Raw genomic sequence first — 27,243 nt, forward strand, 5'->3', positions numbered from 1 at the left:
GTGAGCAAAAACGGCGGCCGTCAAGTTCTTGCAACGAGAGATTTATAAAACACACCAAAGCTGTTAGATATAGACTTAACATGGGCGCTCCGTTTCCAATAAGCAGGTTGTGTCGTTGCCTGTGAAAAGTAAACGCACCATGCATTTTTGAATGGTAGGCTTCACTACGCAAAACACCAGGCATTAGCCTCTGTGCTTTGCATACCACTCCTACCCACAGTCCGTCCTCTGTGTTTACTGAGAAGGTGGTGGAAATCGCAGCAGCAGTCTGTGGTGATTTACAGGAGACTCCTGGGGCCGGGGTGCAGAAACCGCAGGGCCAAGACATGCAGCCCCAGGTCGAGCCTGCACTGCCTCACTTGCCCAACCATAAGTAAGCGCCAAGTCAGACGAGGGGAGGGGGCGTGTGATTCCGTTGTTATTCCAGATGGGAACGCCCCCTTTGCTTGCATGCAGCAGCACGAAATCAGTGTTCAGCAACATAATATTCCTTAGGGTATTCCGTGACGCCAGTGGAAATTCGCTGGAATTTTGCCTTTTCCCACTTTGGGTTTTAAATTAAAGTTTGCTCTTTTCTTCTATTGATGTAATTATATCTCACACAAGGGTTGGAAGGTGTGCTTTTAAGTCCTGGAAAACCTAACAATTTATTCTAATGCAGAAATGTATTATGAGTGTGGCGATTTATTTTAGATTTAATCCTTTTTAAGGTTTCATGGAAAGGTATTTGTCTTCCTGTTACAATGTGGCAAACGCCTTATTACAGGCTAGTTGACAGTTTGCCACTGCTCCTAAAATCGGATGAACCTTTTTAAGCAACATATTCTGGTATACTTAAACTACACCACCTTCGTAGCTAACCTGGTCCGTCGCGTGGTGGAAATTTTATTTGACCAGTTTCAAATAATTACTTTTGCGTTGTTTTATGGCATACAGGTGTTGGTAATTGGAGGCGTTATGCAGAGAAAATGGAAGTTATATAGATTGCAAACTAACAAATTGAAAATCGCACTAAAGTCAACCAGAATTTTCATAGGAATTGATTTTTAAGTCCAAGCACCCGCTTGTTACTAACTGTATCCTGTAGAAATAGTTGTAACTAATTGGTTAGTTGGAATTTCCTCTAGGTAGTCTCTCACAAATAGTGTAGTTTATTTAATTAGCCATATATATGCTAGCGCAGGTGTTTTGTAATAAGATTTTTTAATGAGTGTTTATGTATTTTGAATAATGAGGTTATGTAGAAAATGAAATATCGTACAAAAATGATGCACACATTTGAAAATGTGACCTTGGAGAATGGCCACCAATGTTAACGAAGTGTACTAAACAATGATTAATACTTATGAAATATTGAGTACATGTTAGACTAACGGAGTAATATGTCATATTAAGGATAATGAAGTATGCTTTAGCTTTATTAATTGTAGGCCTTAACCTAGCGAGTGTCTTGGCCTATTTGGCCGGCCTCATGCAGAAGCTGTATTTCTTAGCGTTTAATAAAAATGCTGACCAAGTGAATTAAACTGTGAAATGTCTATTGTATTGTTTAAATATGCTCATAACTGAAGCTTTTCGTGAAAACCAACTGCTAGGAGATGATGTTCTTGCTAATGCAACATTTTATGTGTAATGTGTAGGAGACTGACTTTCCCAGGACAAGAACAATGAAGATACTGACTAGAGTGGAAACTGTAATAATATTGTTACCTTACAAGCCGGATGCAGAGAACATCGCAAGACAAACCAATCAACAATATGAGAACAGAGAAATATTAGAATTCATAGATTTGGTATAGTAGTTTTATTGGACAGTGTGTGACATACGATTAAATGACCAATAGGGAACTAGGGAATAGTTTAGGTGACTTTGATATAACCATGCCACAGAGGGAAAGACTTCAGACTTTAGGAGAGGGAGAGATTATTTTGCATATTTGTTTTTCCTTTCTAGGTACCAACTGCGCTGTTTTGTCTATTACTTTATCATAGTTAGATGTTTTTCCAAATTGGTGTTACTAAATTATTTTACATGAAGCCCAACATGCTGATGCTAATCTGATATTAGTTGAGGGTTCTGCTTTATGACGAAAGAGACTACTAATGCTTGATGGATTTCTCTGCTTAACTTCATGTATTTCACCTTGTTGACGCAGCTGACTCTGCTACTGATTTGCACTGTAACCTTAGAATGTGTTGTAGTTCAAGCTTGATTATATTGTGTTTCTTCTGAGATTAATCTACATGACCTTAGCATTGTTACTATAGGGAAATAAACATTCCAAACTTTTACTTAAGGTGTGGTTATTTCATGACTGAAAGGTCATGGTGCGTGACAATTACTGACTCTATTGATTACTAATGATTATTAATTATTGTGTATCGATGATTGATTTATGTACTGAAGTTATGGTAAGAACTTCTTAATTACGAGTCAAAAGGTTAATCGACCTATTTGTGTCCCCTTGCAAGTTTACTTATTAAGGTCTGACGCGCTAACATATACTATTCCCCTGGACCGATGAGTATGACAACACTTTACATTACAGTACTGTTAATTACATCACCATGGAGAGAGGATTAAACAATTTTTAAACATATGTTTGGCCAATAAATGTTTTTATTTCTGTAGATTGCTGTATACATCTTAATCTAGGAGTTGTCTGCTTGAAATGTGATCCTTGATTTGCGAGTGATGTAGACAGTGGGATCGTTGTTCTTAAATTAGACGATAAAGTGTTCCAGTCTGCAATGGCTGACTTACAGAAGGCATGTTTCTTTGCTGTAGATTTTGTGATGCTAGGATGTAAAAACAGATTGTAATTTCTGGGTATCATTGACTAACCAGCCAGTGAATGGATGACATATGGGGGTGATGTGGTTGAATCTGCCCACAGAGTGTACCACCCTTGCCGAACAGTTTAGAACAACCCAGAGTGGAGCAATTTGTGTTTAGTGGGCTTATGCTAAAACAGCTTACTTGATGTCTAGTCATATGTAACTAAAGAGTGGACTACTGTTGAAGATGACTGAGGGAGATGAGGAGACAGCTTTTCTTCAAGATGTTCAGGTTGAATTTGGCAGGTTTAATCACATTGTTGCTACGAGTGATTAATTTTATTAGAGTCTGTAGTGATGTATAAGGAGTTGGTGTGTGAAGTAAATTTTGGTGAGGAACCCTCCAGTTTTAAAGAATCCAGGAGATTAGGTTAACATTTATTGTTGAGGGAAGTGGAGAGAAGGATCAAATCTGTTGTCTGTCTCTTACTTGGAGGAAGTTTTCTCTGATTCATTGTTGTAATTCAGGTAGGCAACATCTTATAGCTGTGATGTATTTCATTGTTTAAGGTTTAAGTAGAGTTGTGTGTTGTATGTTTTGCACATATACATGAACAAGAGTTTTCTAGGATTATGATTAGTGGATTAATGTACTAAACTAATAATGTTGGCATTAAGGTTGAGCTTTGACTGACTCCCTAGAACACTTTGGTAATGGAGGTGTGGACTCTGATCTTCACTAGTTAGGATCTGTTGGTCAAGAAGGATTGGAACCAATTTAGGGCTTTGTCATGAAAGCAATTGCAGTGTTCAAGTTCCGGTAGTAATCCTCTGGGATTGACTGTGTTGAAGGCCGTCAGTAGGTCAAACCTCACTAGTCGGCATGAGTCGCCCTAGTCCAAAAAGAGAACTACATCATCCAGCACCTTTAAAATTGCTGTTTCAATGCTAAAACCTGACTCATAGTTGGCTAGTCAGTGTTCTTTTGCAGTTGTGTTGTTTAGTTAATTGCCCACTGTATTTTTTTTTTTTTTTTTTACTACAGCTGACCCAAGCCTTGGTAGATTAAAAAAATGGACCACAATTTGATGGTATGAGGGACTGAATGTTGGCTTTTTGATTGTGGGAATGATTTGGCTGGTGTTCAGTGCTGTTGGGAAAATACCTTGGTTTCAGAAGGCATTGATCCTGGACTTTCATTGACAAACACTAGTGCTGGGGAGACACTTTTCAAGGAACGGAACAGTGCACACCCATTATTGATCAAATTGCAACATGTTTCTTTAAAATATTAACATTTGCTTTAATTACTTTGGCCTGTATGGAATTTGTGGGTCTTACACAATTTATGGGCATAGTTAATTCCTCTGCAGTGATAAGTGAATAGGTGTTTCAAAGTGTGGGAGAATTTCTGAAGGAGAGGGGTGGATTAATCTGTTGTATCAAAGTGGTTTCTTCTCCCTTGAATTTTCTCTGCAAAATGTGTGAGGAAGTCTTCAAGATTTTGCTTTGTGGGTGTGACAGTCTGTTCTGTATCTGGCGCTGAGTGTGTTTTTTTGATGTGCTGGAATAACAAACCTACTCTCTTGGAAAAGGAAATAATTTGCATCTAAAGTACATTTAGCAGAACAGATGCTAGATTTGTGTTCTTTCTTTAGTTTCCTAACCGTGGAAAAGACTTGTGGCAATTTTGACTCTTTCCATTCATTTTTCACTTTTATGAGCCTGCTTGAGCTAGCATTTGAGAAATCCATCCTTCACAAGGTCTTCTATGAGGAAACATGAGCTTTTTAGAGGGCAGATTGTCTACAGTTGCTGTTATGCTATTCCTATATTGCAAAATCAAGATGCTTGTGCTTAGGATTGTGTTAGGGTTGTGTTTAGGAGGCCACATGATCAGGCCAAGTTGTCAAGAATGATGTCAAGTATTCTGCCTTTTTTGTTGGTGAGGAAGCTGGGCAGTTGCCTGAATCCGTATTGCGAAGTAGTTCATTTCACTTTGGGCATGCCACCCTCCAATTCCCTTGTTTTAGACTGAGGGCTATGGTATAGTTTATAAAGAAGTTTGGTCCTGCACATTTAACATAGAATTGTTCTTTCAATTACTCCTTGCAGCAGTTTGGCCATAACTTCAAGCAAGAAAAAATGTAATGGAAGAAGCTCTGTAAATTAGTCATGGCCACTGGAGAGTGGGTATTATTCAATTCCACCATTTTTTTTGCTGTTCAGCACAATTAGACACATTATAGAAGAGAACTATCCAGATGAAAATCACTCTTGGTCCTGCTTCAAAAATGTCAATCTCATTTATGCTGTTAGGTCATGTCCCTTCTAAACTAAGACTCAACCCCAGAACCCTGCTGGTTTTGTCTATAATGGTTTTAGTGTTGCTCTACATAAAGTACTCAACACCGAACCTTTACTGACTGCTGTTGCAAGCCTGATGGGCAGATTGTCATTAGGGTTACAGTGACCTAGGAGAACATGATCAAAATTGGCAAATAGCCGTATGTTCATCCTTCTCGGGGTCCCATGTAAAGGTGTACAATTCTTCGCTTGAATGCAGTTACTTTACTCTGCTTAGGAAATTCTGTGGATTAGAGTAAAGCACACACAAACATATGCACTCAATTTACAGTCATTTTAATCATGGTTGTGACCTTTCATCATGGGACCAAATTCTTCCTAACGCGGTTTCATCAAGAAACACAATATTTAGTTTATGTTCCACACTGGTGGAGCACTCCAGTTCAACAGTTTTATCTCATTTTGTCCTGATGAAGCTTCCTCTTCTGTATTACATTATAGGAGATCGAAATGTCCACATACCAGTGTGCTGAATGTATTAACAAAGTTATTAAAACTGTACTCGAATTAGAGCCTCTGTTTTGTGAATTCGACTGCCGTTTAGTCGGCATTATCTTTTTTATAATTACAGTGCGCTTCCAATCACCTTTGTCCTCCTTGTTTATACTTGTATAAAAGAGTAATTAAATGACTTAGGTCAGTCCATTTGTTTGTTCTTTACTTATGTGACTTAGTGGAGTATCTAAACCCTTCTTCCAAGGGAACCCTTATGTTTTGTCTCTCATTACTTACCCAGGCTCCCAGAAATACCGGGTTGCCCCATATTGATATTCTTTGTGGAAAAGAGTGGCAGAGTGCCTTTCTCCTTAAAGGGAGCTGCAGCAAGAATTCGTGTCACAGTACCTTTATTTTTCTGCCAAGGACCAATGTATGGGTAACTATTACTGTTAGTTGTCTCTTCACCATTTAGTTACTGTGAACATTACATAGTACCATTTCACAAGCATACTACTGTTGGAGAACCTTTTGATCCACCTGGCAAGAGGCCTAGCAAACAGGATAACCAAGCCTTGAGTAGCTCTTATGTCTGTGACAAAAATTTCAAAAGTCGTAAGTAGTCAGGTAGCATCCTACATCGTAGGTTATTCTTGGTTGGAATTATGTTGGTTTATAGAATGGCCTGTGTGGGAAGTGTTTTGTTGTTACCCAAGATAATATTGTAGAGATAGTTGCACAAGTGGACTTATATGCCTTCCTACTAGTGGAAGTTGGTTGTGGCACTGGGTGGGTATTGTTCTGTGTCACCTCATGTCCATACTCTTCTTCTTTGGGAGATTAGTTCTTGTTATTAATCAGTGCAATCCTGCATTATGTGTTGGGTAACAGCCAGGTCTTTTCCTACTTCCTGGATTTCGTGTCTTTACCCTGGAAGGAATGCCCTCATTTTGCGTCTCTCACGGAGAAAGACATTCTACTAATGTTTTTTTCCTTGTTGGCGGGTGGGGGTGATCAGTTGTGATGGGAAGATTTTGTTCTGTGAAGATTGTTGGAGATTTTATTACAAGGCACGGAGGCTCCTATTATGCTATCTTCTCTTGCTTTTAATTCAACTGCAGCCAAGATACAACTACAACTCCCAGCATTCCTAGCTGGAGATACTACAAAACATGTCATAAAGGAAACAACCAATCAGCACATGATATGACTATACACGTCTTGACTGAGAGCAACAAGTCCTCTTTTCTTGCTGCTCGCAGTCAAGATAAGTACCACTTTTCTCTGTCTACATTTTTATGTTTATGTACAGTGTTTAATATTTCTAATTGTCTTTATGATGGTAGTAATGCATTGTTATTGCGGGTATTTTATTATGCATGTTGTTTAATCGCTTTTGTTCGCCGGAACGCAACGTTCTAAAATGAGCATCGTTATCTGGTAGCGTGGTCTTCTCCAACCGTTGTTTCCAACGGTGGCACTCTTACCGGCCTCTGTGTATCTCCTCCTCTGGAGGCAGCTGCCGGCTCCTCTCCCGTTCCTGCGCATTAGTTAAGCCTTATTTTCTTACTCTGCTCAGGTCATGTCTTACCTCCGTCTGCCTTGGAGTGCAAGTTCACACCCCTTTTTCTATTTTGCCACAAATACGTCTTGCTTCTGGGCTGCTACAGGAAAGTTAACCCTTTCAATTCCGGTGGATTATTCTTTCCATTCTCAATTTGTTAACTCTTTGGTGCCCACATCCTTTAGCAATAAATTAATAAATATGGAAACATTTTCTGAAGAAGAAGAAGCACAATTATTCAAGGACAATTAGGGTTCTTTTATTAAGGACTCTGTATAAAAGCTGTGTCAATCTTTTGAGGCTTCTGTAAAAAAAAATTATTAACATTTGAGACCTCAGGTACTGGTTCTAAAAAAAACAAGGAAAGATTGGCAGATACTTTTGGTGCAAATATCGACTCTCCTTCAAATTTTTCTGTCTCTGAGCCTAGTACGTCCTCTAATCTTAGTTTTCCTCTACATATTACTCAATTCAGAGACACAAATGATGATTTGGGTGATCCCGACAAGGATAAGGATGATCCAGACATAATGATCTGGTCAGGAACTGTGGAGAAGAGGCATAAAACTTTCTGTCTGAATTGGGAGAGTCCCCGAAGGCTTGTAATGCTAATAAATCTATTTTAGACTTTTCAGGTCAACCGATGTTTGATCCTGCGCTTATCCGTCACCCAAACTCCACTGAGTGGACGCCTTGCGAACATGTTGCCTCCTATGTCTCCAATAAATTATGACAAACTTTGGATAAATTGTCACATAATAGACTTAAATCAGAATGTCCTAGACCGTCTTTAGCTAATAATATCTTGTCTACTCCTTTGATGGATCCTAATATGCTAATGTTTTTTACCAAGTTCGGAAAAGACCCCAAAAAAGGGGTGGATAGAGCCTTGACTAATTGCCAGGACAGATTGTTGGATTTTTCTGGTCCTCTCATGAGGATTTTAGACTTGGCAGAAGAAGCCAGGATGAAGGGCACCAAAGTCGACCCTGTGATTCTATGAAATTGGGCTCAGAGAGCGATATGCCTTTTAGGTAATACCAATGCGGCTATGGCGCAAGAGAGGCGTAAGAACCTCCTTTTGAAAATTTACCCCAAATTAAGCAACTTAGCTTCAAAAGAGATGGGTCAGGATGCTAACGGATTGCTTTTTGGAGACTTCTTTATTAAGGAGCTCAGCAAATATGTGGCTACTTTTGCATCCATTGACAAGGCGCAGACTTCCTTACAAAAACTATTCCACTCTAAGGTTTTTGGCAGGGCCGGCAAAGGTAGGAGCTGCTTTGCCGGCTGAGTTGGCCACAGAGATGCATCAATCAGACCAGAGGCTCTTTTGGATCCCAGCAGGATTTTAAGCCATAATTCTATCCACAGAGGAATCATTCGCTCAGACAACGTGGATACAGACCCAGAGGATTCCAAAATTCAGGTAAGAGATCCGTGTCCTGGCCTGTTGTTAGCTGGGGGCGGACAAGTATGTTTCTACTGAATTGGCAAAAGATAACTGCAGATCCACAGGTGCTGCAAACTATTTCAGGTTATTGTATAGAGCTTTATTCGATTCCTGTGCAGGAGTACTTTCCAAAACCACTGGCGTTTTCCAAAGAACAGGAAAGGCTTCTCTCCCAAGAGATTCAGTCCCTAATCCACAAACAGGCTATAGAAATATGTTCCTCTCACCCTTCAGGTTTTGTAAGTTCTTTGTTTCCAATTCAAAAAATTAACACAAAATATCACTGGGTGATAAATTTAAAATTATTCAACAATTTTGCAGTATATCACCATTTCAAGATGGAAACTATCTTACATCTCAGGGACTTGTTGTTAGAGAAAGATTGGATGGTTCGTCTAGACCTTCAAGACGCGTATCTTGCTATTCCAATCCACCAGTCTTTCAGAAAGTTCCTTCAATTCCAATGTAAGGACCAGTTTTACCACTTCAAAAGCCTTCCCTTTGGCCTCTCTTCAGCTCCATGGTGCTTTACCAAGGTTCTGGAGCCAGTTGTAACTCATATGAGAGCTCAGGGAGTCAGACTTCTGGCTTAACTAGACGATTTTCTAATCTTTCATCAAGACAGAGCTATCCTGATAGAACAGTTAACAGGTTTTATGTCCCTCTTGCAGAGTCTGGGGTTTCTCATCAACAAAGAAAAATCGGATCTCAACCCTTCTCGTCAGATGGAATTTCTAGGATTCCTTATAGATTCAGACAAATCGATTCTCCAGCTTCTGGTAAGAACATTTCTTATATAAGGAAAGAGATTCTCCATGTTTTGAACGATTCAGTGCTTACGCTCAAGTTGTTAGCGAGCATAATAGGTTTTCTAGCCTCTTCCAATCAGGCTATTTTTCCTGGTCCTCTCCATTACTGAGCCCTTCAGCGTCTAAAAATCCATCATCTTCGCAAGGGTTGCGGTTACGGAGACTTGTCTTGTTAGATCAAGACTCACTCGTCGAACTCCAGTGGTGGCTGGATCATCTGGAGGCCTGGAACGGAAGAGCAATTTTCTCTACAGCACCAGATCTTGCATTAGAATCCGATGCAAGTTAGACTGGTTGGGGCGCAAGATGTGGTCAGTTCTCGACTGGAGGAGTATGGTCAAAAGAGGAGTTATCATTGCACATAAACTGTTTAGAGAATCTTGCAGGTTTGTTTTCGATCTGAACGTTTGCCAAAGACAAGGTAAGTTGTACTATACTCCTCCGAATGGACAACCTATCAGCGGTTTGGTAGATAAATCATTTAGGAGGCACAAGATCTAAACCATTAGCCGAATTAGCAAAGAGCCTTTGGGGAATTTTGTCTCCAGAATCAGATATCCCTTCAAGCAGAATACCTCACTGGAAACATGAATACAATATCAGACTGGTGCTCCAGGTTTCTGTGGGACTCCAGTGACTGGCATCTTCATCCTTCAGTCTTCAAACATCTTTCTTCCAGATTTGGTCCCTTCTCTGTCGACCTTTTTGCCTCCCGCTTAAACACCCAACTCCCTCTCTTTTACAGTTGGAGACCGGAACCTGCAAGCGTTAGCTACCAACGCATTTCTACAAGATTGGTCCAACCAGACAAATTATGCCTTTCCTCTCTTAATTATGATATCCAGAGTTTTGGATCAGATCAGACGCCAAGCTACGAACGTCTTGTTAATCACCCCATTCTGGCAGGGTCAACCTTGGTTCCCGTCGGCTCTGGAATTGTCAATAGACTTTCCAGTCCTTCTTCCACAATTTCCTTCCCTTCTTCTTAACCCTCTAGATGCGCCTCACAATCTAATCATCGATCAGTCACTTTGGCTAGTAGCATGGATGGTTTCGGGTCTTCCTGGAGAACCCCAGGAATTTTGCAGGAAGCTGCAAGCTTCATACGACAAGCCTGGGCTCCTGGAACAACCAAGGCTTACAAGTCAGCCTGGGGAGTGTGGAATGATTGGTGTATGAACAGGGGTGCCAATCCCTTTTCAGCGGATGTAATTTTGATAATCAACTTTTTAGCTTCTCAGGGCAGAGCGTATAGAATGGGTAATATGTATAGGTCAGCAATTTCTGCCGAACATGCTAGAGTCAATGATAAACAGGTTGGAGAGCATCCACTAATATGCCGTCTTTTGAAGGGAGTAAGATTTTTTTAAACCTCCTTTACCTGAGTATAGTTCTATGTAGGATGTTAATGCTATTTTATAGTTTTTTACTAAAGGAACAAGCTAATTCCCTCTTGTCTCTGAAATTTCTTTCTGCTAAATTGACTATGCTTCTCTGCCGAGTTTAAAACGCATTTCAGATGTTAAAGCTCTAGATATCTCCTCTGTACAGTATACTGCTGCAGGTGTTTTCTTTCAGGTTTGAAGAAGAACAAAAATACGTTTAATGTCTGTATTTTATCTTTGTTTCCCGGAACATCCAAATCTGTGTGTGGAAAGCTGTTTGAGAGAATATATTTCTAGAATGAAAGATTTGAGAAAGCCAACAGAACCTCAACTCCTAATCTCTTTTATAACCCTGTTTCTTCAACCACTCTAGCCCGTTGGGTGAAATGTATTATGAATTTGGCAGGTATTGATATTTCTGTTTTTGGGGCACATTCTACCAGAGGCGCTATGGCATCCAAAGCCTTGTGGGCAGGATTCAGTTTAGCTGACATTCTCAAATTGGCAGATTGGTCAAATGTTGCAACTTTTAGAACTTTTTGTTGTAAACCAGTACCTCATGTGGCCAGTTCGTTAGTTTCTATGCTTTGAACTAGCATAATAGGAACCTCCGTGCCTTGTAATGAAATTGAGATTTTCTTGTCTTTCAGTGAAAGAAAGTCTTGATTTTATTAAAGACACGGAGGTGAGTATTCTCCCTCCAGTTTTCATTAACCCTGCCTTTGTTTTATCAGGTAAAACCATTACTCCTAACCAGATGTCTTAAGAAGGAACTCCATCCTCGCTTATGTCCTCCTCCTGGTTCTGTTGCGACTGCTCACAAGTTGTCACTCATCGATGGGCACAAGGATATTGCCATGTTCTCAGACTTCGACGTAAAAACTTTTAAAATGTTATCAATTGTTTGAAAAGCTTTTTTACGATTTTATTAGCTTTTTCCATTTTGATGCTTATTTTTCCTTTATTCAGAGTTTATTAACTGCTCTTGCAAGAAAAGAGGACTTGTTGCTCTCAGTCAAGATGTTTATAGTCATATTGTGTGCTGATTGGTTGTTTCCTTTATGACATGTTTTGTAGTCTCTCCAGCTAGGAATGCTGGGAGTTGTAGTTGTCTCTTGGCTGCTGTTGAATTAAAAGCAAGAGAAGATAGCATAATACTCACCTCTGTGTCTTTAATAAAATCAAGACTTTCTTTCAATGAAAGCTAAGAAAATCTCCATTTACGGGAAAGAAGGATGATCTCTTGCTTTGAATAACCCTGTTGGAAATCCAGAGTTCTTTGAAGGCAGATATCTTACCATAGGAGGCCAGCAAAGCTTTGAGGGTAGGTATCATGCATTACCCTGGGCAAAGATGTCAGAGTTGTTTTGCTGCTGCATTTTCTATTGTTTTTGCAGTCTTCAGAGTGGGACGAATGGATGTTTAACCCCTAACAGAGGTGTAATCCTTGATCTCCAGATCAGTTTTAAAAAGATCAGCAATAAATATACTTCTACTTGTTTCTTTTTCATCAAGTGCTTTGCTAAATCATTATTCTGTTCCCTGCTTCCTTTTGAAAAACACTAGTCTACTTGGTGATTCCTTCCTACCTGTTCTCTTGCAACTCTCTGTTTTTGGGTCTCCGACACTATCTGGTTGACCTACTTTAGTTGATTAAAAATTCTGCAACGTCTCCTCCTTGAGTTTAGTAAGGGTGCTCATGTCAACACCCACGTGTGATTCCTACACTGGTCCCTGTCTACAATCAATGTCTGTACAATGCCCTTTCGCCGTGTTGTTGCAGTATTCATCATGATGATCCAGTTATATTTAAAGACTTATTATACTCTACTCTCGTTTTTTAGGTGTCGCATAGATTCTCAGCTTCAGATTCCTAAGAGGAAAAAATGTGTATCTCGATAGCCATGCTTTCTCTGTTATCAGGACAAAAGCCATGAACTGTATTGTGGCTGCTTTCTGAGATCACAAAGAACTGCTTCCCTTTTACAATTACTGCTAAACTATTCTTATTTTTTACTACTATTTCTTTTCTACTTCGCATCTCTAGGAGGCTGCTTCTACAATGCCATGTAAAACCAGGTTATGAGGTGTTGCCTATAAGTAAATAGTATGTATGACAGTGTGTCTTGGTAGTTCCTCGTTCAAGGCTCCCAGAGGGAACGCATTGAGGCCAGAAAGCGCCCGTACATAAGGATTTGGCCTGGAGGGATACTGTAGTCCTGGTGGAGCTGATCGAACGTAAAGAGTTGTGTATCTTGAAATAGACCCCCACTGTGATAATGGAGTGGTAATGCCACTCTGCTAGTTGCTGTGCCGTGAATAGGCCCTGCAGGCAGGGGAGGCACTCCAGAGGAACATAGGGATTAGCCTTTTTTGTCAGCTGAAAATGTCGGGCCAGACATTTACAAGCCATTCACCCTTGTAAGGACCAAGTACTGTGTTGTTTGACAGTGGGATACAGAAGTTGGTATTGGATATGTGGGGGGAGTGGGCCATCTCCTGTGCTGGTTTCGTATGTGTATTTGCCCATCAACCATTAAGCCACCCATTGAAGATGGGCTGTTAAATAGTAGTATTCAAAGGAAGGCCCCCTACACCACCATGCCCAACTGGCAATTGAAGTTTTCGCACAGCAACACAGCTCCTGCAGTCGTTCCTGAACGATCTCCAGTAATTGGTCTAAATCCCAGAAGGAGCCATGGGGAGGGAATACAGGCACATTAATAAAATAGCATAGCAACTGGAGGAGCATTAGCATCTTTGATAGAGCGGTTTTGCCTGTAAAGACCAAAGGGACCCATTTCCAAAAGAGCACCTGTGATCTACGGAGAGTGTAGGCGTGTTTCAGATTACCATCAAGCAGGTCGTTTTGGGAGTGGTAGTCTGACTTCTAGGTATCGGGAAACTGGGGCTTCGCTGGCCAAGGGGGCTTTACCCATTTGGATCAATCGTGGTGGGGCTTCGCGACAGAACAGGGAGACATAGGCCCTCATTAGGTCCCTGGCGGATGGTGCATTGATGGCGGTAAGACCGCAAACAGGCCGGCGTTCATTACCGCCCCATTATGACATTGGCGGTTTGGCATATGCCAAACTGCCAATGTACCACACCGTCGGCCACGGCGGTAATGACCGCCAGGCTGGAGACAACGGTCTCCAGCCCAGAGGCCGTCTCTAGTCCGCCGGCAGTATCAGGACCTCGCATACCATCATGGATTTCGTGGGGTTTTGAACCGCCATGAAATCCATAGCAGTAGGCACTATCAGTGCGAGGGAATTCGTTCCCTGGCACTGATTGGGGTCTCCCCATCCCCCCTCCCCCTCCCCTGAGTCCACCTCCAACACCCACCAACCCCCTACCACACCCCAAAGGTAGTAGGACCCCCCCAAACATACCCCCCACACCCTTCACGCACACTCACACCAATCACATGCATAAATGTAAAATTTCCCCTACACACATTACACCTCCTGCATACATACACGCACTCACACACCCCCTCTACACGCTCACACGCACACCTCCATGCACGCACTCACCACACCCCCCTCCCCTAACGGATGATCACCTTACCTGTTTCGGTGAGGTGATCCTCCGGGAGGGAACGGGATCCATGGGGGCTGCTCCGCCTCCAGCTCCCGTCACCAGAACACCGCCACGCCAAACACTGAGACGTAATTCGGTGGGCGGTTTTCTGATGACGTGGCGGTGAAGGTAGAGCAGCCTCCACTACACTGCCGACCGCCAGTATGGCTGCTGGCGGCTCTCCGTCCAAAAAAGGGCAGAGGGTCGTTAGCAGTCATAATATGGTTGGCGGAAGACCACCAACACTGGCGGTCTTCGGCCCGGTGGAACCTCAGCAGTCTGTGAAAAAGACCGCAAAGGTTGAAATGAGTGCCATAATGTCTTCTCTCAATTCACTTCCAAAGTCTTGGAAGGTGGCTGTGAGGAGGTGTCGGCGGATGCCTCTCGGATGTATAAGAGTATGTCATCTGCATAGAGCGACACCTCTTGTGTAGTTGACACCTCATGTATAGTTTTGTCTAGTGGTATCCCCCCAAGTTCGTCTCTCTGTTCTGTGGCGATGGACCAGTGGTTCCATGCCACTCGAGAATAGGATAGGGGAGAGAGGACATCCCTTGCATGTGCCACAGCCTATTGGGAAAGGAGTGAGATGAAAGGCCACACCCATACTCTAGAGGGCGGGTTAGAGTATAAAAGTTTGGTGTAGGCCAGTAGGAGTTGACCGAGCTGTGTGGTCCATAGGATTGCAAACAGATACTCCCAGGGCAGTGAGTCGAAGGCTTTTTCGATGTTGAGTATTAGACATGCCTCCTGTGGATAGTGCAACAAGGCCTAGTCAGTCACACAAAAGAGTTGTTGGGTGGTATTGAATGTTATTAGATGTATATCGCCCTTGCACAAACACATTCTGGTCCAGATGAAGTAGGCCCAGGAGTATCTTTAAAGTATCGGTCTGCCAGAATTTTGCCCAGAGTCTTATTGTCTTGCCCACAATAGCCACTGGGTGATAAGAAGACAGCCAATAAGGGTCTCTATCTGGTTTCAAAAGAGAGACCATTGGAGACTCCTAAAGAGAGGCCGTGAGGAAGCCCGAAGTTAGGGCTCCCTTGTATAACTCGACCAGACTTGGGGCCAGACTGATGGCAAATCTGACGTAATACTCTATGGGAAGCCTGTCCGTTCCTGGTGTCTCATTACAGGCGAGGTCCTGTATCACCTGTTTCACCTCTGTGACGAGGCCATCTAGCTCTTCCATTTCAACTGCATTAATAGATGGTAGGGAGAGAGGATCAAGGAAGTGTCTAATTGTGGTTGGAGGTGGGAGGTGAGGGAGGACTATATTCCGAAAAGTATGTGACAAATACCTGTAGGATGGCAGTCTGAGATTTGCAGAGTCTGACCATTGGGAGAAGTAACTTCTGTGATTGTGGGGGCTTGCGTCTCTGGGCAGGCCAACCAGGCCAACAAGCGACTTGGTTTATCTCCTGAGGAGTGTAGCCGGGCCGTATATTCTGTTTAGTAATAACAGCAGAAGTGCTTCACCAGTGTGGCTTGGCATTGGCTAAAACACGACGGTCTGTCTCATCTGGTAGAGGGCAGTTGTTTAACGCAGGCACTGCCTCATCTGCATCTCTGAGGCCCTCTGATAGCTCCGTTGTACTCCGACCATGTTCTGGAGACAGAATCCACTCGTGATTACCTTAAAAGCATCCCACTTGATGACCCAGGTCATGGCCGTGGCATGGTTGTCCTTGAAGTAATAATTGATGTGAGTGAGTTGGGATTTGCAGAATACCTGATCAGCTAGGGTTTTTGGATAGATTCCAGGTTGGGACTGGGGCAGGTGCCGCCCCCCCCCCCCCCAAAGAGGATATCTATGATGTGTGCTGCATGATCTGACAGTACCTGACCCAGGTAGTTGGAATGAAACATAGGTATGATTAGGTTGGAGGAGCACATAAAGTATTCTAGGCGGACATAGAGGTTGTATGGGATGGAGTAGTAAGAGTAGAGGTGGTGTTAGAAATGTAGTGTTTGGTTGGCAGTCAGGTTACCCTGTGTCCAAGCAAGGACCCTCGCTCTAGTCCGGGTAAAGTAGAATCACCCTTAGTTAACCCCTGCTCACCCCCTTGGTAGCTTGGCACTTGCAGGCAGGCTTAACTTCAGAGGTAATGTGTTAAGTATTTGTACAGACACACACAGTAATACAGTGAACCACTACAAAATGACACAACACAGGTTTAGAAAAATAGTTATTATTTTATCTGAATAAACAAGACCCAATATGATAGAAATCCACCATATATACAGTTAAAAATATGAATTTAGCACTTAAAAGTACGAAAACAGTGCACAGATACTGCAAGTTCGTTTTATGCGCCGTTGTGACGGAGTAGTTTCCTACAATGCAACACCAATGGCGCCGTTTACAGAGTCATTCGACCCCGAGGTACAGTACCTTAGTAAACAAGTGGGAAACAGGTCTGTGCACGGAGTCAGGGAGTGAGGCGTTGTGGGCTCCGATGCAGCGCTGGTTCCGGTGCCACAGGGCAGAAGTCCGGAGGCATCGCGCAGCGACGTCGAGTCCTTACTGCAGGGAGGTGGAGGTGAAGTGGCATCAGATGCTAAGTCGGTCCTTTGGTTCCTGCAGATAGGAAGTCCAGCGAAGTCACAATGCTGCTGGGCAACCTCACAGGGTTGAGATAATGTCACAGGGCCCCAGGCGCTGCAATGGCATCGGTTCGTCACGGACGTTGGACTTAGGACACTCCGCTGTCAGCGAAGTCGTGCGGGATTAGCGGCTGCAGCGAAGCGAGGCCTTCAGGGTTGTCGGACGAGGTCCAAGGCCTTGGGGCAGGCGGCGTCACGGTTCTGGGGGTAGCGGCATCAGCCTACAGAGTCGTCGGGTTGGTCGCCCTCAGCGAGGTCCATGGCCTAGTGGCAGACGGCGTTGCGGTTCCGGGCAGCAGCGTCCTTTGTGAAGTTGCACGGAGTCATCCGGCGTCGTTAGACTGTTTTTTCTCCAGGAATTCACTTCCAGGGGACCAGGAACTGGAATGGCACCCTCTGGAACGCTAAAGTCCACAACAAGTAGACTCCGGTCTGGTTGGTGAAGCCTTTGCTCTCCCTAATGCTTCAAAACAGGAGGCAAGCTCTACTCCAAGTCCTTGGAGATACCTCTCAGGCAGGAATGCAAAACAAAGTCCAGTCTCTGTCCCCTTGCACAGGCAGAAGCAGCAGGTGCAGGATAGCCCAACACATCACAGTCACCGGCCATGGCAGCACTTCTCCTCCACTCTTCTGCTCTTCTCCAGGCAGTGGTTCCTCTTGAATCCTTAAAGTAATTTAAAGTCTGGGGTTTGGGGTCCAATACTTATATCTCTTTCTGTCTTTGAAGTTGGCAAACTTTAGTGTAAAGTCTCAAGTGTTTGTTTCTTGTCCATGCAGGCCTCAGCGACACACCAATGGGATGGAGACTGCATTGTGTGAGGGCAGGCATAGCCCTTTCAGGTGTGAGTGACCGCTCCTAACCTCCCTCCCAGCACAGATGGCTCATCAGGATATGCGGGTAACACCCCAGCCCTCTTTGTGTTACTGTCTAAAGAGAGGTGCAAACAGCCCAACTGGTGCGGTGCACATGGCAGCCTTTAGGGCATCAAAAGCGGTCTGGCAATCCTCTGTCCAGATAACCTTCCTATGTTGCTTCTTGGAAGTCAACTCATTCAAGGGAGAACCAGTGGTGCCATATTCCTTGACAAACCTCCTGTAATAGCCAGTGAGTGTCACAGTACCCTTTCCTCGGGATCTGCACGCTGCTGAACAAAAGGCCCACCTCCTCGCATCACCAACTCAGAAGGCTATTATAGCACAGAGTTATGATGAAGCCAGGTGGGGGGGAGGGAATTAGGGTAGGTAACTGCAGGGAGAGAGATCTGAAAAGAAACGGTTAGAACAAAAATGCATATATTCATTCATGACAGTATAACTCACCAATAGACTCTTGAATAAAGGCATCTCCGTGATATCAGATTGAGACCCTTTGTGAATTGGGCGTAGCCCCTTCTTTGAATCGTCGAACAAGAACAAACTGCAACCTCTAAACCTAGAGATGGCAAGAATTTTGGACTATGGTCATACTCTAAATATCAATCATGTAACAATTATGCATTCATAAGATAAACGTTTGATCTCAGCCTAGAAATTTTCAAAGACTTAAATATGTATCTCACATATTATGCTTCCCAAAATACAATGAAACTATAATTTGCTTATCTCTTTAACGTTTTCACATTTACTACCTAGGCCTGAAAGTTTACTGATTGAACTTAAAGCATTTTGTTCATTGGGCAGAAGCGCCTTGCTTGTTGTTCATGAAGCGCTTTAATTATCATACATGAAGCGCTTTGTTCATTATGCCAGAGAGCGCTTTTACTTGGTTTGTCTGAAGCGCTACGCTCGTTATGCCAAGGGGCACTTTACTCATGTGGTCTGAAGCGTTTTGATACTCGTGCCCAGATCGCTTTACTCATGTAGCCTGAAACACTTTGATTGTTGTACCAAGGGCGCTTTACTCTTGTGCCGTGAACCGATTTGCTTGTTGTGCTAAGGGGGCGCTTTTACTCATGTGGACTAAAGCGTTTTGATTCTCGTGCCAAGACCACTTTACTCATGTTGACTGAAACACTTTGATTGTCGTGCCAAGGGCGCTTTACTCATGTGGACTGAAACACTTTGCTTGTTGTGCCAAGGGCGCTTTACTCATGTGGACTGAAACGCTTTGATTGTTGTGCCAAGGGCGCTTTACACTTGTGGCCTGAAGCGCTTTGCTCGTTGTGCTAAGGGGCGCTTTACTCCTGTGATCCGAAGCGCTTTGATCCTCGCGCAAACGCCGCTTTACTCTTAGAACTGGAAAAGCTTTGCTTGTTGTGCTAAGGGGCGCTGTACTTTTGGAAGTAACAACTTCCTTCAAGATTGGGCTCATCAAGACCTTACCGCTACGAGTACGACCTACTCGTATCTGAATTCACCATGGAAACAAGGATACTCCGACTTGCTGTCAATCTGCCATGCAGGAACTCTGCTCTGCTTCAGAGGAATCCCCACGAGGTCTGACTGCATCGAAGTCTTCAAAATAGTGAGCAATGTGCTTGGGTGTGGCTGGGCTTTATAGGCCTGCCACACCCCAAGATGGCCGCTGCCTCTAAAAACCTGGGAATTGTAGTCCCTTCATAGAATAGCACTGATAAGTGCATCTTGACCACCAATGTCCTGACCCTGCAGCTGCATGAGCTTACCACAGGGTAGGTGATGCTGATGAACAGGAAGTGATGACAAGTGGTGCGCATGAAGCGCCGCAAATACGCGCAGCGGAGTTTCAGGCGGGACCTGGACCGAGCACAGCCTTATTCCTGACAGTGAGGCCTAAAATTGCCCTCACCTCAGTCTGGGTCTTGGGAGGCTCCAAAGCCAGAATGGTGTCAATTTTTGGCCGTGGGTGCCACCTGGCCACTCCCTACCTGGTGTCCCAAATACAACAGTAAACCCTGCCCTATTTGGCACTTACTGGCATTAATAGTGATGCCTGCCTTTTGCATGGCCTCTAATACTCTGTAGAGGTGTTGCAAGTGTTCCTCCGAAGTGAAACTGAACACTGCATTGTTGTCCAGGTAGGCTTCACTGAAATCATCCAGCCTAGTCAACACCTGGTTGACCAATCTCTGAAGTGTGGCAGGTGCATTTTTCATCCCATATGGCATCACTTTAAACGGGGAGTGCCCACATGGGGTAGAAAATGCTGACCTCTCCTTGGCCCCCTCAGTTAGAGCAATCTGCCAATATCCAGACATCAAATCAAACGTGCTGAGGTATTTGGCAGCTCCAAACCGATCGATGTGCTCATCAGCTCGGGGGATAGGGTGCGTGTCCGTTTTAGTGACCGCAGTGAGACCCCGGTAGTCAACACAGAACCGGAGTTCTGGGGTGGCACAAGGAGCAGCAGCCTTTGTAACCAAGGACTTCTAGAAAACTCAGTGACCCCTAGGGTTAGCATCTTAGACACCTCATCTTTGATGCTAGCCCTGACCTTATCAGTCACCCTGTAAACCTTCTCTTTAATGGGTGGACTGTCCCCAGTGTTCACATCATGTGTACACAAGTGTGTGATCACTGGGATAAGGGGAGAACAGGGAGGCAAACTGACACAATACCTGGTGACAGTCACTCTGTTGGTCTGAGGTCAGGAAGAGTCTCACTCTTTCTCCACCCCATCATCTGTCGCTAGGAGAATGGACAATTCAGCCGCCTTGAGATGGTTCACATGCAGGACCCTTAAGCGGTTCCTGGAAGCCCGCAAGTCCACTAGGTAGGTGACTTCGCTCTTGTACTCCACCACTTCAAATGGCCCAGTCCACTTGTCTTGGTGCACCCTAGGCTCCACTGGTGCCATCACCCACACTTTTTGTCCAGGTTGGAACTCGAGCAGAGTGGCATTCTGGTCATACCACTGTTTCATGTCTTGCTTCTAGGTTCTCTTGTGCAAGAGCTCTGAAGCGGGAAGTCTGGTTTCTAAATGCCAGCCTGTAGCTGAATCCAGCTGGTTCGTTACGGGAACGCTGTCCAGAGGGTAGGTCCATGTCCAAGGACCTTCGACGTAATTCTTCTTTTCGGGTCCTTGGAATGTGCTTCCCACGAGGCCTGATCTCAAATTGGGGTTGGGTGACCTTCCTATGACTTAGCCAGTTTGCTTTACGTAAGTGACTGCTTTTCACTCCTAAATTCGTTTTTTTTCATTTCTTGATTTTCTTGTATTATTTGGAGAAGTGTTTATTTTTGGTCCTAATGAAGCAAATGTCAATGGATCCTGTTGGACCGCAAGTCGCAAAACATGTTGACCCTAGTTTAGAGGCACCATAAATGTTGTAGTCCTCTGTGGTTTTTTGCTCTTTGAAAGTAATAGAGCATTATAACTCAATTTGGGACTTTCATGTTCGTTTTTAATCTTGGTCTTCATCCCCTTTTGAACTGATTAAAATTATGATGTGGATTGTGGGATAAATAACCAATTTTAATTTATATATCTTTCTGTTCTCTCCATCTGTGCTGGTGCCTGGATGCAGGCACCTTTGTCTGCATAGTTTGAACCCACCAGTTACTATCAGAACAGCACGGCTTAGAGCCCCCTACCGGGGAGCCCGTCAGGCGTTGCAGCGCCGGCCTGGCGTGGAGCATTCCCGATGATGATGCCAGTCATCCATTGTGATGCTTGAGGGCTCTTGCTCCTGAGATATCAGGTCCCCTAGTATGTTAGAGTAGTTTGGAACAGTGTACCTTTTGTTTATATTATGTAGCTGAATACAGCCTGGGGAGGTTTACTAGGGGCTTCTCCAAGCCCTTGTTCACAGACACAAAGGTCCCCTGACAGGGTGGCCACACACTACCTCAAAAGAACTAAAGCCAAGCCTTTTTGAGGCACCTCCCTGTAGGCGAACAGAAGGCATGGCAAGAGGATGTCTCACTTCCGCCTCAGGGGCTCTGACAGGCCCATGATCATGCCTTTTAAGGTGCTGTTGAATCTCTCAACCAGACCATTGCTTTGGGGTGGTAAGGAGTGGTAAACTTATACATTACCCCACACTCCTGCCACAGGGATTTCATAAATGTAGATATGAAATTAGTACCCCTATCAGATAACACTTCCTTAGGGAACTGCATGCGGGTAAAGACTCCCATCAATGCACGACCAACCACAGGGGAGGTGATTGATCTCAGAGGAATGGCTTCTGGGTACCGGGTGACATGGTCCACCAGACTAGGATGAACCTGTTGCCCATGGCTGTCTTGGGATCCAGAGGGCCCACAATGTCAATACCCACCCGTTTAAAGGGGGTACTAACTACTGAAAAAGGTTGGAGGGGAGCCTTGCATTGACCCCCACTCTTGCCACTTGCCTGACAAGTTATGCAAGACCTACAGTGTGCATCTGAGTGCCTTCACATTAGGGGCCTGGTGAAAGTGGGTGACAAGCTGTTCAACAGTCTTGTCCTTCCCCAAATGTCCAGCTAAAGGCACATCATGAGCCAGACCCAGTAGAAAGGCACTGAAGCACTGGGTTACCACCAGCACATGGGCTAACCCAAGCAACCTTAGGCTCACTGTACAGGAGGCTGTCCTCCCAATAAATCAGGTGAGATCCGGGCTCCTTGCTAGCCGCCTGGTCTAAAGCCTGCTGCCGCAAACCCTCAAGAGTAGAGCATACCTTTGGTGCCTCACAGAATGCCTCCCTGGTGGGTCCCCCTTCCTGCTGCAATTGTGACAGCTCAGGGACCTCCCCGAGCTCAGCCATCTGTTCCCCCCGCTTTGCTCCAGGGCGTCACCCTCAGGCTCTGCCTCCGCCTGGATAGTGGGAACTTCTGGGGCTGGTTTCCCATATCCCTTGCCCCTCCTCCTTTTGCCAGTCCCCTGGGTCACTGTTTCAGGCTCCAGTGACTTCTGCTCACCCTGAGGGGCTGCCCCGCATACCCACCCAGGCAGACCCAACATCTCTAAGTGTGACCTGTGTTCCACCTCCTTCCATGGGGAATCCTCCAGGTCATTGCTAAGCAAACAATCCACAGGCATGGTTGGACTCACAGCTAACTCCAAAGAAACTGAGCCCCCCCCCCCCATTCAAAGGGAACCTGCGCCACTCTGCCCAGATGCTCTGAATTGTCCACTGGATATACTTGGTGAAATACATGGGGATCTATCTGCTCTTCAGGCACCAGGTGACTCCTCACTGTAGTCACACTGGCTCCTGTGTCTCTCAGAGCCTCCACCCTCTGTCCAATGGTCACCCACTGCCTGTATGTTTTAGTGTTCTCAAGTACTAGGGTTCTCTTGACCATTTCACTGTCCCCTAGTGAGACAAGGGTCATCTCAGCTGGCTCCCACCCACCTGGAACCAACTCCTCCTCAAGCGCTACGCTAGCCAAACCCCAGTGGGTGCTAGTGTACCCTTGGGGCATTTGAGGTTACCCCTCAGAAGATCCACGGGGTCACATGCAAAGTACTTGCCGAGACCCCCCTCCGCAGGTTTCCCTTTGGAGAATCATGGTTTCTTTTCACTGGGGGGGGGTGGGAATCCTTACCCTGGGAACTAGATTGCGGCCCCTTAGAGAACTCCCCCCTGTTTACCCTTACTCCCCCTTTCTTCTGAGAGGGACCCTGCCCACCCTTGGCGTGGTCTCCCATCTCTCTTCTGGACCCTGGTGCTCTCCCAACGGTTTGCTTCCTGCGCAAGCTTCCTGGGCTCAATCAGCTTGCTGTCAATCAGGTGCTGGTGCAGCTCTGGAAAACATAAACTGTAGAAGTGCTCCCAAGATATTAAATTGTAAAGCCCCTCAAAGGTTATCACCTCACTGCCCTTCACCCAACTATCCAGTGACCTGAAAAAAGTATCCACACATTGCAACCATGTTTTTTGTATTCCTTCTTCTTATAGGACCAAACCTGTACTGCTCATGGGTGAGACCATACCTTGCGAGTAGGGCATCCTTCGTGATAGAGTAAGTGAGCCCCTGAGGAGCCCCTGAGGATCCCCTAAGGATGTCAGAGTATCCCTCCCCTCTACCTCAAAATGCTTCCACAGACCTGCCCCCCCCAATGAGCTTCAGGGACCAGATTCATATGGAAAGCAGACTCATACCCCCTGAACCACAAGAATATGTCATCCTCCCTTTTGTAATCCTTCACAAGGTCTTTAGGAATTTGCACCCTCCTCTCAGGCTGTACTGTGATATTGCTGCCACCACCCCTACCTGACTGGCTCCTCTGATCCACCTCCCTCAAGCTGAGCTCATGAGCCAACAGTATCTTCTTCTACTCTATGGCCATCCTCCTTTCCTCCATCTCTCTCTTTGCGTCCTAAACTTCTCCAACTGGTGAGCCCTCTCTGCATGTCTGTCCTGTAACTCTACAGGAGTCAGGCCCTTGGATGACACACTGCTACTTGCCCTGGAGACCCTCTCCCTGGACATAATAGGTCCAGCCACTATATCATTGTGTATGGATTGCACCTTCTCATCCTCACCCTCATCATCCTCCACTGTGTGCCCCTCAGCTTCCGTGGCTGTCACCCAGGCCCTCAGTGCCTTCTGCAGCTCCTCCTTCCTGGTGTACCCCTTAATGGGACAGGCAATATTCTTGCAGAACTGCTTCAACTGAGCAACTGTATAGCTCTCCAGTTTCCCTAAGTTGAAAGCAGCTCCAGCTGATGCATCTCCAGATTGAGACATGATGAAGAATCAACAAAAGTTCAAAGTTCCAAGGCAGACAAAGAGTTCCCAATGGATTGCAAAAGTCAATAAAGTGATCAGCAAAAATATGGAAGTAGGGAAAAAGTCCAAAGTGGAGCAAAAGCAAAAACTGTATGTGGTCACATAATGGTCTGCACTGGAAACAGTAGTGTACACTTAATCACTGTATGTCAAGTACAAATACAAGTTCAAATCCTCACCGCTGATCACCAATGTTAGAAACGGGGTCTTTGGTTGGCAGTCAGGTTACCCCCTGCCCAAGCAGGGACCCTCACTTTAGTCAGGGTAAAGGAGAATCCCCCTTGGTAGCTTGGCACTAGTAGGCAGGCTTAACTTCAGAGGTAATGTGTTAAGTATTTGTACAGAAACACACAGTAATACAGTAAACAACTACCAAATGACACAACACAGGTTTAGAAAAGTAGTTATTATTTTATCTAAATAAACAAGACTAAATAAGGTAAAAGTCCACCATATCCAGTTAAAAATATGAATTTAGCACTTAAAAGCATGAAAACAGAGCCTTGAGGCACAAATACTGCAAGATTGTATTATGCTGTGTCATGGCGGAGTCATTTCCTATAATGCGATGCCAATGGCACGGTTTATGGAGTTGTTCGACCCTCAGGTACAGTACCTTTAATAAACAAGTTGGAAACAGGCCGATGCACGGAGACAGGAAGCGAGGCGTCGCAGGCTCCGATGCAGCGTTGGTTCCGGTGCCACAGGGCAGAAGGGCAGAGGCGTCGCGCATCGGGTCCTTACTGCAGGGCGGTGGAGGTGAAGCGACATCAGGGTCGAAGTCGGTCCCTTGATTCCGGCAGGTACGAAGTCCGGCGAAGTCCCAGTGCTGCGGGGCAACCTCACGGGGTCACAATGACGTGCTCAGTTGAGGGCGGCGGAGGAGCTTCAGGTACCGCCGGGCTCCTTGAAGCCACCGTGCAGGTGTGACATCAGTGCTCCACTATTCCACCTGTCAGGCGCCAGTAGGTCTCCAAGAGGGGAGCACCCCCCTCCACCCACTGGTCTTCACCCCCGTACTCCATTCCTTCTAGCAGTTTTAGGACAGCCTGGTAGGACAGCGAGCCTGCAGTCGTGGCCCTGACGGATGGGGAGGCCCCAACAGGGTATCACTTCTTTACTGGCGTCTCATGTGGCCTCGCTCCGACACCACAGCCTTCAGCACAAGGAGATGGTGCAGTGTGGTGTCAAACGGTACTCGGAAGTTCAGGGTAAGGGCAAAATTATAGTAGACTGCAAAGGCTGGGCCCTCGAGCTTTCTTAAGGTGCGTCTGCCATCTTTGGCTGCTTGGTCATGCCCCCTACTCTCCTGAACAGTACACTGTACAATTTCAAAACATTTTTTTAAATTAAAAATAAAATAAAAAACATTGAAATTCAATGAAGAAAACCCAAATGTTAAACCTTTGTTGAACCTTGGTTATAGTTAGGAAAGCTTTATGTATTCTGTATTTACAAACCAAACATACACAAAGATTAGAAATTCTCCAGTTATAGTTACATCTTACGTTTTTAATTTCTGTTTTCTTTACCTGGGCAGTAGCGAAACAAATTAAGTCCTATGCTTGCTCAGTAGATGATGTGATGTCTTCTTTGCGTCACCTGGTTGAAGCAGGTACAGCTAGATACTTGCAAGACCTAATTTGTCATCATTGAGATCTACCAAAAGAGGCTTGTAAAATCTTTCCCTGTGACAAATGAATCGGTCAAACCATTTGACAGGTTTAATGTATTTGTGTCCACCAAGTAGGTTGTCCCAGAACCCCTTGGGCTGTGAATCTAGTCCTCACCAAGCTGAAACCTTTCGAACTCATGGCTTCCCATAGCACAAAACGTCTACCATAGAGTTATTCTTCTTGGTTGTCATTACATTGGTTTTTTGATTCCTTGAGAAACATGCCCTTTGTACCTCAGAACCTTTAAAGATATTTCATAGGTACATAGTGGTGTTTCAGTACAGTTTGAAAGTACTGTCAAATTTTCATTTGAACAAACAGTTTGTTCTCCTTATATTTTCTTCATGTCATGTGTTTCCTCCGCTGTATTAATCTTGTATAATTTGGATGTCAAGCATATACCTGTTTTTTATCTGAAACACACAAGGTACCTGTGATTTGACCATCATATATATTTTTTTTTTTACCTTTGTTGGTAATGAGGCTGGATGAGTGGCTCTAGTGGCCAGCAGCGTCTGGTGGATTTTGTCACACCTCAGCTGTTGAAACTGTGCATGAGCCCAATATCTATTTACTGTTAAGGCACATTGCACCAGAGATAAGGTGGCCTCTGTGGCATTCTTCAGGCTTGTGTGTGGAGATGTGTCATGGTGATATAAAGGCTTCCCAACATGCATTCTTCTGACACTCAGATCTCAAGGCTTCCACTTTATGGAATGCTAAATTCGTCCTGTATGGTTTGCAAAATCTTTTTGTGTGGGCCAAATGCAGATGCTGCCTTTTTCTTCCTCCTTATGTTTCTCAGAGGTTCTGAAATCTCCCTAGAGATTGAGAATGGGAGGGAACCAAGATGTCTGAGCAAGGTAAAAATACCCTCATGACGACTTTTATTTTGTTTACTATTAGCCCTTAGGCGCTGTCCCATTATCAGCACCCTC

General features: G+C 44.7%; 1 protein-coding gene across 1 annotated transcript in view; it reads left to right on the plus strand.

Annotated features, from left to right (window-relative positions):
• The first annotated feature begins 222 nt into the window (after positions 1 to 222).
• Positions 223 to 27,243, plus strand: part of LOC138250008 (cohesin subunit SA-2-like) — a 434,120-nt gene continuing 407,099 nt past the window's right edge. Inside the window, exon 1 of the mRNA XM_069204310.1 lies at positions 223 to 373. Within this exon, the coding sequence (XP_069060411.1) occupies positions 327 to 373 (47 nt within the window). The 5' untranslated portion in view covers positions 223 to 326. The remainder of the gene's footprint in view (positions 374 to 27,243) is intronic.

This window comes from Pleurodeles waltl, chromosome 8 (genome assembly GCF_031143425.1).
Source record: "Pleurodeles waltl isolate 20211129_DDA chromosome 8, aPleWal1.hap1.20221129, whole genome shotgun sequence".
Lineage (NCBI taxonomy): Eukaryota > Metazoa > Chordata > Amphibia > Caudata > Salamandridae > Pleurodeles > Pleurodeles waltl.